The following is a 12954-nucleotide window of genomic DNA, read 5'->3' as shown; positions in this document are numbered from 1 at the left end:
AGAGGGGAAGCAAGCATGGGCATAATGTAATATTTAAATTTTATAATTTGAAAATATAAAAATCATTTTTGGATTGCTAAGCAGCTCTTCTTTGTAGGCATGGCAAAAAGTAACCAACCGGTAAAAGCAAATGAAGAGTAGTGAATAAATCTCAAAGATGTTGAGTCAGGAATTGTGTAGCTGTACTGCATAATAGAACTGTATAAAAGGAACTGGGTAAGTTCACACAAGATCTAGTATTACATACACACTGAAACTATCATCTGAAAAAGAATCAATCAGTGATTTGACAATCAAAAGGTATCAAGTGTCTGGGCGGCGCCTGTGGCTCCAGGAGTAGGGCGCCGGTCCCATATGCTGGAGGTGGCGGGTTCAAACCTAGCCCCAGCCAAAAACCAAAAAATATATATATATATATATATTGATGGAATGTATGTTGAGAAATAAAGTTTATATTAAAAAAAAAAGGTATCAAGTGTCTAAGTCAAATACTAAGAGGAATTACAAGTCAAACACACAAGCCTAAAGTGAATATACATGCTTAAAATATATCCTAAGAAAACAAAACATTAAGGCCAAAGTCTGCTATTTACTTCTATGTCAGATATGACACTGGAAAACAAAGCAAGTAAAATATACAATCAATAAACATTCTTTGGTTTGACAAATTGTCATACCGATTCTCATGAAACAAATTATGACTGAATCTTAATTGATTTAAATAATCTTTCAAACATTTTAGTTGATTCATTTCTTAAGCATTATTTAAGTCTGAGTTGCCATCTTAACACAATAGGACTCAGCATTACTCCTATATATAATATTAGGCTATAAACAAAAACTGCTCTACAAAGAATACCTGTTCTTCCCCAACAGAAGGACACGGAGGGATCTCAGAGTAGAAAGGCCACTAATTTCTTCAATCTGGTTATCATATAAATCCAAGAATATTAACCTTTGTAGATTAGAAATATTTTGGATCCGAGTTATAAAATTGTGTTGAAAGTTCAACAAACGAAGGTGTTCTTCCCCATCGATGATAGGACATACAGTCAGCTTTTGCCTAGAAAAAAATTTTTAAAATTACTAAGGCTCTGATTCGGCAGCCTACCTCCCATTAAAAATATTATTATTAGTGTCTTTGTGCTCTCATTCTGTGAGGAGAAAGAGATAAGTTGGACCTTGTATAACTCCCATGAATTAAGTGACCTATATTTAATTGTAACATTCCCAAAAAAAGCCAATAGATATTGAAAAAGGTAATTATTAAAATTAAGTATAAGGCTTCATTGTATTAAAAAAATCACAGATCCATGATTTCACATGAAATTGACTTAATATTAGAAAACACCCAATGTGATTAACTTTTATGATACAGGTTTAAATGATTAGAAGAAGCATATCATAAGCCAGAGAAGTGCCCTTGGCATCAATCCATTGATGTCAGACTGCCTGAGCAACTAACTTATGAAAGAAACATCATATAAAAAGACTTATCGTAGAATCCTAGACTCTTGAATCAGATGATATCTTTGAAAGAGCAAGAAATTCAGTCATCAGAAGTGTACTTGGATTAAAAAATATATCATCCTGAAATCCATTAAAGGTAAGGTGGTCCTTACCAAATAATGTATATATGTTTACATGTTCAACACAAATTTTGAACTCTGAGGAACATTTAGAGTGCTACAGGGTAGGCTTAACCTTAAATACATATGCCTTTATGTGTATTTAAAACAGTAAGCTTCTTCTTTCTAAAAAGTTATATTACATGTGAAGTAAATAAGCACAAGTTTTAATAATTCTACTAGTACAATAATTTGGGCAGACAGGAGGTATTGAATGATTCTAGTCTAAGAGGTTAAAGGGAGTTTTCAAGGCAAATACAGTTCTTGAGTGTGAACACCTTTATTAGGGAGGTTTATAAGAAATAATCAAGTTACTCTAAGTTTTAAAGAAATAAACTAGAGTGCCACAAGCATAAATGAAAAGAACCATCCTTATAAAGAGAAAAAAAGAATAATTCCCAGGAAAAAAAGTTAAAGGTTTACAAAGATATGATGTTTAAAAATATTGATGCTGAAGAAATTGGTTTAAAATAAGAGGAAAAGTAAAAAATATTAGGCAACAGTTTAACTTTCTAATATGTGGTTAATATTTATAATATATTTTACACATTGTTATTCTACCAGAGTTGGTACTTCTGGTTTATAAATTGCAAATTAATAAATTGTAAGTATTCTAGTTTAAATTTATATCTCTGTATAACTTAGCAAAAAACTTAAATTATATCATTTTTCCTGCTTCAGTCTTTCTCTACTTCTCACAGTTAAAGTTACTGATACCCTGAACTTCTATTTCATCTAATTCTTTAGTCAATCATCACTGAGAAGAGAAAAGAAGTAACTCTGGTCTCCCTCTGATATAAGCTACTTTAGTTAGCTTGAAACGAGGTCACTTTCTCAGATTCCAAACATAGTGGCTAAATCCAAACTCCAAGGCTCACTTGTATATATCCTTTAACCCCAGCAATCCCTGTCACTCCACCAAAACAAGCAAGTAAACATACAGCACCCAGTGCCCTCCAGGAGAGTTGGTCGTGGCTTGAGTTGCCACATCTTCTACCCTCTCGCTGACACATCTATCGGACTATGTTTTTCTTCTGTGTTTCCTTCTAGGTGCTGATCAGCTATCTTCCTAATACTCCAGGCCTACCTTACCTCCCAGAACAGCCAGAGCCTAGCTCCCCCAAATATTTCTTCTCAGGGCTGGATTCTATTCTTGACCCCTCAGTCTCTCAGCTAAGAAGCTGCATAGAATGATAGACCTGCCTTTGGAACTCGCTGTCTTTACCCAGTGGCTCTCAAATAATTCCTAAGTTGGTACTTTGCTGCTAGCCCAACTTTCTTGATGCACATCTTGGTTCTGGTCAAACTATACCAAATCTTATGAAATCTTTGTGATTCTATCATTTCATAACCAAAAGCAGAATCAGTTCCTTTGGTCCTGATTTTCTTGATAAGAGTTTTCATCTGATCAAAATTTGCTTCTCCACTCTAGAGACCCAAGCTACCAAGGATCCATCTTCATACTTGCCTGACTCACCACAAGCTAGAAGTATCTGACTTGTTATGTCACAGTCTTACTAATACTAGCTCCTGCTAATATCAAGCAACATTAAAGTGAAAGGCTAAGATACTGTTATTGCCCAGGCTTTTAAAGACCAAGAAAAAAATTACTAAAAATCCCTCAAAACATTAAAATGATATCATGAAAGTTACAAACATTAACTAGTATCATAATCTCCAAAACCACTAATACTACACAGATGTCATGAGAGATACTGCTATTTGTCTACAAAACAACATGTTAGACTCTCTAGAGATGTTCTTCCTAACTATAAACACAGACTATGTATTATAATTTGTTGCTAGTGCATACTGCTAAGCTAAAGATACACAGCTGGGATGTTTTCTTTGCTGGTTACCCCATCAGGGTACAGGTCAGGATCTTTCATTCACCACTGCATTGTGAATATCTTTCTAGATATAAAAATGGGGATCAAGTCCTAAAAATATTCACTTATTTTAAAATTTTTTACCAAGAATCTGTTTGATACCACATTCTATTACAGGTTCCAAGAATACAGAACCAAACAAGAGTTCCTGCTTGTGGAACTTGCATTCTAGTAGAAGATAAACATGATAAGCAAATAGTTAAAAGGTTATAGGTTAATAAATATTAAGGAGAAAATAAAGCAGGGAAGGGGCCTGGGACTATCAGAGTGAAAGGGGCTATAATGTAGGAGACGATGACATTTGAGCAAAGACCTGAAGGATATAAGGGAGTGAGTCTACAGATATGAGAAGGAACAGAATTCCAGGCAGAGGAAACAAGTACAAAATTCCTAAAGGATAAGCATGCAAGGTGTGCTTATGGAACAGCAAGGAGGCAGGTGTGGCTAGAGCAGAGTGAGTGAATGAGAGCATGTGAAGAGATGAGGCCAGTAAGGTAACAGCGAATCAGAATGGATAGGGCCCAGCAATCCAGCAAGCCTGTGTAAGGATTACATTGCAAAGTTTTTTCTATCCGAAATCCATTTTTATCAATGTCATATTTTGGAATTGCTATAGTATCTCTAGTATTCTTTTAGAATATAAAAGAATATTTCTTTTATAATATATAAATATAAAATTCTTTTACCATACCTCTGGAAGGATAAAAAATTGGTAAAAAGTGACTATATTTTGGTAGGAAAAATACATAGCTCAGGAACAAGAGGAGGGAAGGATACTTCTGTATCTTTCAAATCTTGTACACATGTCTATGTGTTACCTAGTCAAAAAAATAAAATAAAATAAATCGTCCTCACCTTTCTAGGGTCAACCTGTCTGAATAAAGAATTTTCTCTTCAGAAGAACGTTGGAGAATAGGAAATGATGGCATTGATGAGGTCACCAAATTAATATGATCACCTATTAAAAATGATATACAAATTACTTGATTAAGAAAAACCTTTTGAAAACTTGAAATTAAAGTCACCTTATATTTGGAGAACTTTGGCATCTATAAATATCTTATCTAGAAATTTTCCATAACTCTCCACATTTGAAATTATTTACTAAATTTGAGTTTGTTTCCTTTCTCCTTTAGCCTAAACTATATGCTCTGTGTGTATCAAATAATATTTCCCCTGCCTTAGAGATTGGTTGAAAGTAAAGAACACTACTCTAGGGCTATTCTCAACCCTCTGTAATCCTGACTTTTTTAACTCTTTTATAACTGTGATCATAGTCCCTCATTACCAGATACATTTGGGCCAGCACTATGACAGCCCTGCCGGATTCTGGACTTTGAAGGTGTCTGAATGGAAGAATCTCCAAATGCTGATAAGGAGCTCGTGGCAGTTTTCATTTCCAGCCCATATAGTTCTGTCACATTTGTTGTGGATGAGATGCATGATGATTTACTACGAAGCGAAGGACTTATTACTCTTCCATCTCCTTCAAAATATCAAAAAGTTTATCAAAAAGCTACACAATACATGACTTTATTATAGAAAATACACAAAAAGTAGTTTTGGATAGCAGATGTAAATCTTGCATCATCACCTTTTCTTTGTATGTACAGCTACTATTGAGAATGTTGCCAAGACGCCAATATGGGTATGAATTACTCCAATATACTTGTAATTAGGGTCCACGGGGCACATGACGCCTGTATGAGGGTTATGAGCTGTTAGATGGTTTTCCTGCCATTATGTAGCTTTAAATCTAGCAGGCAAACCCATATAAAATTAATAAACTAAATAGAACAACATTCATGAGATACAGAGTAAAAAAGAATACCTATTTATATATTTGCATATAAGCTTATCTGGTTATTTATCACTGACAGGTTTGGAAGGAGGTGGATATTAAGATATATTCTAAAGAACCAGAAGAATGTAGAATGCCGAGAAGAAAGATCAAGAAGCTCTAGAAACAAGGTAATATTTGAGTAATGAGTCAAAGGTGACAATCTGAATACCAGGGGAAATGTACCATATTTTCCTCTGTAATGAGAAAATCTTCTGAAAGCATCAATTGATGTTGAATGCTCTGAGGGAGCAATAAGAGCCAAGGTTACCACAAAATTCTGCTGCTTAAACTAACAAACCAGGTGAAAAGATGATAACCAAATTTAGAAAGCTAATATACTCTTTGGGAAGCCATCAGACAACATGATGACAATTTAAAATCGAGTTTCATACAAATCATATGGGGCGGCGCCTGTGGCTCAGTGGGTAGGGCGCTGGCCCCATATACCAAGGGTGGTGGGTTCAAACCTGGCCCCAGACGAATTGCAACAAAAAAATAGCCGGGCCTTGTGGCGCGCCCCTGTAGTCCCAGCTGCTCGGGAGGCTGAGGCAAGAGAATCGCGTAAGCCCAAGAGTTAGAGGTTGCTGTGAGCCGTGTGACGCCACGGCACTCTACCGAGGGCGGTACAGTGAGACTCTGTCTCTACAACAACAACAAAAAAAAAAAAAGTAAAGCAATGGGCAGCACCTGTGGCTCAAAGGAGTAGGGCGCCAGCCCCATATACCGGAGGTGGTGGGTTCAAACCCGGCCCCGGCCATTTGCTAGCTTCTTCAGGACTGCAAGGTATAAACCACAGTATCTCACACCTAGTCTCTTAAACAAAACAACCAGTGCACACTGAATAAATATCATGAAATATCATGGCAATAAGGATCTTCTAGAATATAACCATTCAGAATTGACATCATGTTCACCAATCTTAAGACATGACCACCTGCTGGCAGTATACCCTGGCAACTGTGATTCATTAAAATGATTTGGAAGTCAAAAGTGACATGGTTAAAAAAACAAAATAAATAAAAAACAAACGATTAGCTGCAGTCTAAGAATTAATTGATAAAATCAGTCAGCTAAAGAAGAAAAAGGTAAAACTCCAAACAATAGATAACCTAGATTTCTCTTACTAGCATTAGAGTTTGTTTGTTTTTATTATTTTGTTAAGGCTTCGAGCCAATCTTCAATTTACGAGGTAAATTTAAACTTTATAAGACTTGGGACTTAGAAACAATGATGAAAGAGTAAATTTCATTCACACTCAGTAAATGAAGGATTTTATCCTCATACTTTACAGCTCTTATTTTACACAGAAGTCATAATCACTATCAGCATGATGAACTTACTATCAGTGTGATACATGTGCAGCTTATAATAAATAGCAAAACTATAATAATGATTAGGTAGAAAGGCCTTGATATCCACAAACAAGATCCTCTAAATGACTAGAAACCAGGACATCCCTGGGTAGATAATACATCCACCCATCCATCCACCCGTGCATCCATTTGCCCTTTCATATATACATCCACCCATCCATCCATCCACGTGTCTAGGGTGCAGTGCACTGGTGGACGGATGGGTGGATGTATATATGAAAGGGTAGAAGGATGCACGGGTGGATGGATGGGTGGATGTATATATGAAAGGGTAGACGGATACCTGGGTGGATGTGTATATGAAAGGGTAGACGGATGCACTGGTGGATGGATGGGTGGATGTGTATATGAAAGGGTAGACGGATGCACTGGTGGATGGATGGGTGGATGTGTATATGATATGAAAGGGTAGATGGATGCACTGGTGGATGGATGGGTGGATGTGTATATGAAAGGGTAGATGGATGCACGGGTGGATGGATGGGTGAATGTGTATATGAAAGGGTAGATGGATGCCTGGGTGGATGGATGGGTGGATGTATATATGAAAGGGTAGAAGGATTCACGGGTGGATGGATGGGTGGATGTGTATATGAAAGGGTAGATGGATGCACTGGTGGATGGATGGGTGGATGTGTATATGAAAGGGTAGATGGATACACGGGTGGATGGATGGGTGGATGTGTATATGAAAGGGTAGATGGATGCCTGGGTGGATGGATGGGTAGATGTATACATGAAAGGGTAGAAGGATGCACGGGTGGATGGATGTGTGGATGTATATATGAAAGAGTAGATGGATGCCTGGGTGGATGTGTGTATGAAAGGGTAGATGGATGCACAGGTGGATGGATGGGTGGATGTATATATGAAAGGGTAGATGGATGGATACATGGATGGATGGATGGATGTATATATGAAAGGGTAGATGGATGCACAGGTGGATAAATGGATGGATTGGTGGGAGGGTAGTATAGTACATTGTCATATATGTGTGTTCACTCTGCCTTATCTTTGAGATTTTTTGATAACCAAAATCCTGATTCTAGATTTTCCAGTAATTAATCATGATCTTACGAGCCATGTATTGCCTCTTTCCCTCTATACACACATTTTAAAATTCTTTTTTTTTTTTTTTTGTAGAGACAGAGTCTCACTTTATGGCCCTCGGTAGAGCGCTGTGGCCTCACACAGCTCACAGCAACCTCCAACTCTTGGGCTGAAGCGATTCTCTTGCCTCAGCCTCCGGAGTAGCTGGGACTACAGGCGCCCACCACAACACCCGGCTATTTTTTGGTTGCAGTTTGGCCGGGGCCGGGTTTGAACCCGCCACCCTTGGTATATGGGGCCGGCGCCTTACCGACTGAGCCACAGGCGCCGCCCCGTGAGTTTTTTTTTTTTTTTGACAGTTTTTTTTGGCTGGGGCCGGGTTTGAACCCGCCACCTCAGGTATATGGGGCCGGCGCCCTACTCCTTTGAGCCACAGGTGCCTTAATTAAGGCATTTAATCAATTAAGGTTGGGGGTTAACTCTTTTTTTTTTGTAGAGACAGAGTCTCACTGTACCGCCCTCGGGTAAAGTGCCATGATGTCACACGGCTCACAGCAACCTCTAACTCTTGGGCTTACGCGATTCTCTTGCCTCAGCCTCCCGAGTAGCTGGGACCACAGGCACCCGCCACAACGCCCGGCTATTTTTTTGTTGTTGTTGCAGTTTGGCCGGGGCTGGGCTTGAACCCGCCACCCTCAGCATATGGGGCCAGCGCCGTACTCACTGAGCCACAGGCGCCGCCAGGGGGTTAACTCTTAACAATATTCTAAAAAGTCTAAAAGAAATCATGCTAAATTTTAGACTAACTAGCTTAAATGAAACATAAAGTACCTTTACTTTTGACTGAGACTATCATTGGTTAATTTTTACTGACAGGCTATGACATGTTTAATTTTAAAAAATAACAGGATAAGAATAATTATTATGATTGAGTATCAGGATGCAGTTTATTACACAGAGGTTCCTAAACTTTTCCTAATAAAGCACTACTTATAATTTTCCCAAAGTATCATGCCCTTGAAGGAAAAATTTAAGTACAAAAGTCAAGAAAATAGCTATAAGTGGTGTAGTTTCTTCTTTCCATGAAACTGCCTAGAACAATGGAGAAGGCACATTGAAAACAACCAGGTACACAGTTACAACGTAACAAATGAGTATCCTGTTACAGAAATTGATTTTGAATGAAATTTTTAAATGAAAGAACATTTAGGATTAGTTTTCCCTAAAGAGTTAATTTGCATTCTGTGGGTCATTACTTACATATATGATTTTATTTATCTCACAGGTTCACAAAATTCAAGGCATCCATACTATTTTCTCATTAGCAAATATCTAATGACACTTGACTACTTAAATACATTTATCTAGTCAGCCATCCATAAATCTGAATAACAACTACCTACCCTAACTCAAGAAAAATTTAGGGAAAGCATTTAAGTTTGATTCATGATTTAGGGTAAAAAAATTAAGATAATATCATCAAAAATGTGAAGAAAATTCGCAATGCAAGAATAAAAAACCCTAGCTGAGAATTTCCAGGTTCATATCTATAACTCCATGCCTGAAACAGTTATCTGGAACGTAGTACACACACTTTGTAAATATACAGGGTGTTCATAAAGTTCATGCGCAATTTACTATGTTGAAACTATTTCAAACTGCACATGAACTTTATGTTCACTCTGTGTACTGAACTGAACTAAAGAAGGCAAGACAGATGTTTCCTGCACTGTGGAACTGCAGTTAGGTTGATGTTGGCCCAGCAATTGGCCAAGACAAGAGTACAGAATACAGGAAAGAGAAAAGACATGTCAGATTAGATGAGCCAAGAAGAAGGTCTAGAAGTAACAAAACATAAAGGGAAAATTAGCCAATATTCAAAATTGTCACGTACTCACATCTCACATACTAATGAGATGTGTCTAGAAAGGCCCATATTGATCAGGTCTTTCCTATAAACTCCTACTTTATAAAAGGATTTTGAAGTTTTTAAAACAAGCACATCACAGATATCAGATGTTCTTAACCAACTAAGATTCAAATGTGCTGAAAGAAAAATTCTTCTTTGACTTGAGAAATATATTTCAGAAATATAATCAGATCATATAAGGTAGTACTTGACAACAAGTGATTCATAAACTATATCCATCAGAATCACTTGTGGCACTGGTAAAATGCATTACTTCCAAATCCCACTGAAGACCTATAAAAACAGAATGGGGGGACTGGGAAGATGGAGAGGAAGCACTAAGAATCTGCCTTTATAACAAGATCCCAAGTGAGACACATCAAAATTTAAGGACTGTAATAAAATTTCTCTAATTATATGTGATAGTAAGAGAAAGATTATATCTTTTGTTCTCCTGATTTTCCATTCTTTCTGTTGTTTCTTTATTTCCTAATGACTTGTGTTGCTATACTGTTACTCTCACTAACTAGCCATTTTTCCCAACTCTAATACAGTATTTAGAACATTCTTTTTCTATTCTCTAGTGCATAGCTCACCCTCAAACTAGAATAACAATAGCTTTCTCTATATTGGAAATAATCTACCATGCTATATATATAAAACCAATTCTGACTTAAACAAATACCAAACCAATTTGGTTACCAATGAACTATTATTTAGATCTAGTAATTCAACATTACTAAACAATTAATATTAATCAAAGAGATCAGAACCATATCTGCTGTCTGTTCATTGATAATACCTTGCCTACTTGAGTAGTTTTTCTCAAGGTCATGTTGTAAGAGTCTACCAGGGAATGATGATGTTTCTTTGTTTAGCCTGAATTCAACCTGAAAAACATTATATAATAAAAAATATTAGAAGAATTTAATAAGTAATAAAGATATTTACAAAATAATATATAATAATTGATACATGCTACAAACATATGAACCTTGAAAACATCATGCCAAGTGAAAGAAGCCAGGCACAAAAGGCCACATGTTATATGTATATGATTCCATTTATATGAAATATCCACAGATACTTCAATAGGAAAACCGGTAGATACAGAAAGCATATTTATGGCTTCCATAAGTTTAAGGGAAGTGGGGAATGAGGAATAATTGCATAGTGGGTAAGGGGATTCCGTTTGGAGTGATGAAAGATTTTCTGGAACTAGATAGAGGTGACAGCTGCACAACATTGTGAATGTACTTAATGCCACTAAATTATATATCACAAAATCAGAATCAATTTCATGAGATCAGATGAAAGCATACTCCAATCTGAGGCAGTTCCAATGCCTCCATACCCTCACTACAAATTCAATGATTAAAAGAATCATTTGCTCCATAAGAAACAAAAATCACATGACAAAAACAAAATGCTGTTAAAAAAAATCAGTTTTGTTCAGTAAAATACTTTAAAATGTCCAATTATAATAAAATTGTATATTTAAACTTCCCAAGGAGGGTTTTCACTAAATTATTTTAAAGGAATTATTTCATAGGAGGACTGAAAAAAACAAAACTAAAACAACTTATAATTAGCCACAAAAAAATCCTAAATGTATAATCTTAAAAAATTATGATGCCTCTCATTCTCATCCTATCAACAGTTTCAGGAAATATATAATCTAAATGTATTTTTCAGAACATATGTCCACACAAGAGAAAGTGAAGAATGGTTTGGAAAGAATTTGGATGAGTCACATAATTCCTAGAAACATTATAATGGTAGAAAAGGATTTGTCCAGTGAAATCAGTTAAGAAAGATTTAAAGGGAATCTATTATGCCCAATTATAATAAAGAATATTTTCAATTAATCTAGCTAACTGCTATGTATTTGAGATGATTAAACAGTATTTTCCAAGTGTTCACTATTTATATATATATAACATATATTATATGTTATATAAACACATACACATACATACATAATGTAATCAAATGCTGCCTGCTTGGCTTATCCTGTCCTGCAATCCACCTGCCTCATGCCCTCCTACTCTCCCCTCCTCATGCTGTTAACTGTAAATTCTTCCCTTAACTTTAGGGTTCCTCTGGAAGCATCTATTTAACAACTTGTTTCGGAAACACATAAATTACGATGGTTGGAGGTATTCAGCTCAGTCAAAGGAGGAAAAAGCATGCTGTGCCTTGAGATATAGTTGTGTGGGAGGTGGGTGAGTGTGAGTGCTGAGGTGAGACAGGAGCAAAAGAAAAACATGTTTATCGCAAAATCTCAAAAATTGAACCAAAATCCAGAATCCTGGAAATGCCATAGATATTATGGGCAAATAGCCTGGGAACAAAAAACATCATATTCAAATTTTAACTTCTAAATAACATTAAGCTTAACATATTTCCACTACTAACCTATTTGTTCTTCCCTGATTTTAAATGGGATGCATAGACATGCCCCTCAAATTACCACGTTTTACCCATTTAAAGATACCGTAAGTAATAAGACATGCCATTATTTTACCCACTATTAAGGAAGAAAAAACCTTCCCAATTAAACTATGACATGCCAACAATTTTATGAAAGATTCTGATTTCAGAAATACTTAACGTGTCAAAAAAGATACCTCTTGTAATCAGTGAAATAACATTAAGTTTTTAAAATAAAGATATTTTTGGCTTTCTGTGAACAGAAAATTAGCTCTACCTTGGAAACCAAAACACACATACTTAAAATTTCAAGTTCAGAATCTACTCTCTAAATAATGCTGCTGTTAATGTAGAATATCAAACAATTTATCTTCAATTTAAACATAAATCTACTCAAACCTTACTTTGTTTTTGTCAGGAAGCGATGATGTTTGAATAACCAGATGAAGCCCACAGTTTACCTGAAATGTAAAAATTAAACCATAAAATTTGCTCTTAACTAAAATACACATACAAATATCCCCCCCATGGTACAAAGATATAACAAAAAATTAAAATAGAACAATATGCTTGAATTTTTTTGTGGTCAATGAACATGTTCTGACGATTTACTGAAAACAATGAAATCACATCTAAGAATTAAAAGGTTTCACTGATTTATTTTCCAAAATGTCGGCAACAATTTAACCCTCTACTACCTCGGGTTTTTGACATTTGCCATTTCAGGTCTAAATAAGTATCTCAATGGGACAGGTGAAGGAGGTAGGAGTGTCTAAGGACAAATTCATTTCTCAATTAAAAAAAGAAAAAAAATAAGCGACTGACAGGG

The 12954-nt window shown here is 36.0% G+C and overlaps 1 protein-coding gene across 6 annotated transcripts in view; it reads right to left on the bottom strand.

Annotated features, from left to right (window-relative positions):
* Window positions 1-12954, bottom strand: part of LRRC49 (leucine rich repeat containing 49) — a 164002-nt gene that overhangs the window by 148379 nt on the left and 2669 nt on the right. For 2 of the 6 annotated variants that reach the window (XM_053594799.1, XM_053594798.1), the window contains exons 2-5: window positions 12530-12586; window positions 10495-10582; window positions 4373-4475; window positions 860-1063 (exon numbers count right to left, since the gene is read on the bottom strand). In XM_053594799.1, the coding sequence (XP_053450774.1) occupies window positions 860-1063; window positions 4373-4446 (278 nt within the window). In that variant the 5' untranslated portion in view covers window positions 4447-4475; window positions 10495-10582; window positions 12530-12586. Of the gene's footprint in view, window positions 1-859; window positions 1064-4372; window positions 4476-4805; window positions 5004-10494; window positions 10583-12529; window positions 12587-12954 lie in introns of those variants that run through there. The other 4 variants (XM_053594797.1, XM_053594800.1, XM_053594802.1 and 1 more) reach the window with 4 other exon arrangements.

Source organism: Nycticebus coucang, chromosome 6 (assembly GCF_027406575.1).
Source record: "Nycticebus coucang isolate mNycCou1 chromosome 6, mNycCou1.pri, whole genome shotgun sequence".
In the NCBI taxonomy this organism is placed as follows: domain Eukaryota; kingdom Metazoa; phylum Chordata; class Mammalia; order Primates; family Lorisidae; genus Nycticebus; species Nycticebus coucang.
Note: the sequence above shows the minus strand (reverse complement) of the source record. Positions and strands in the feature narration are given on the sequence as shown.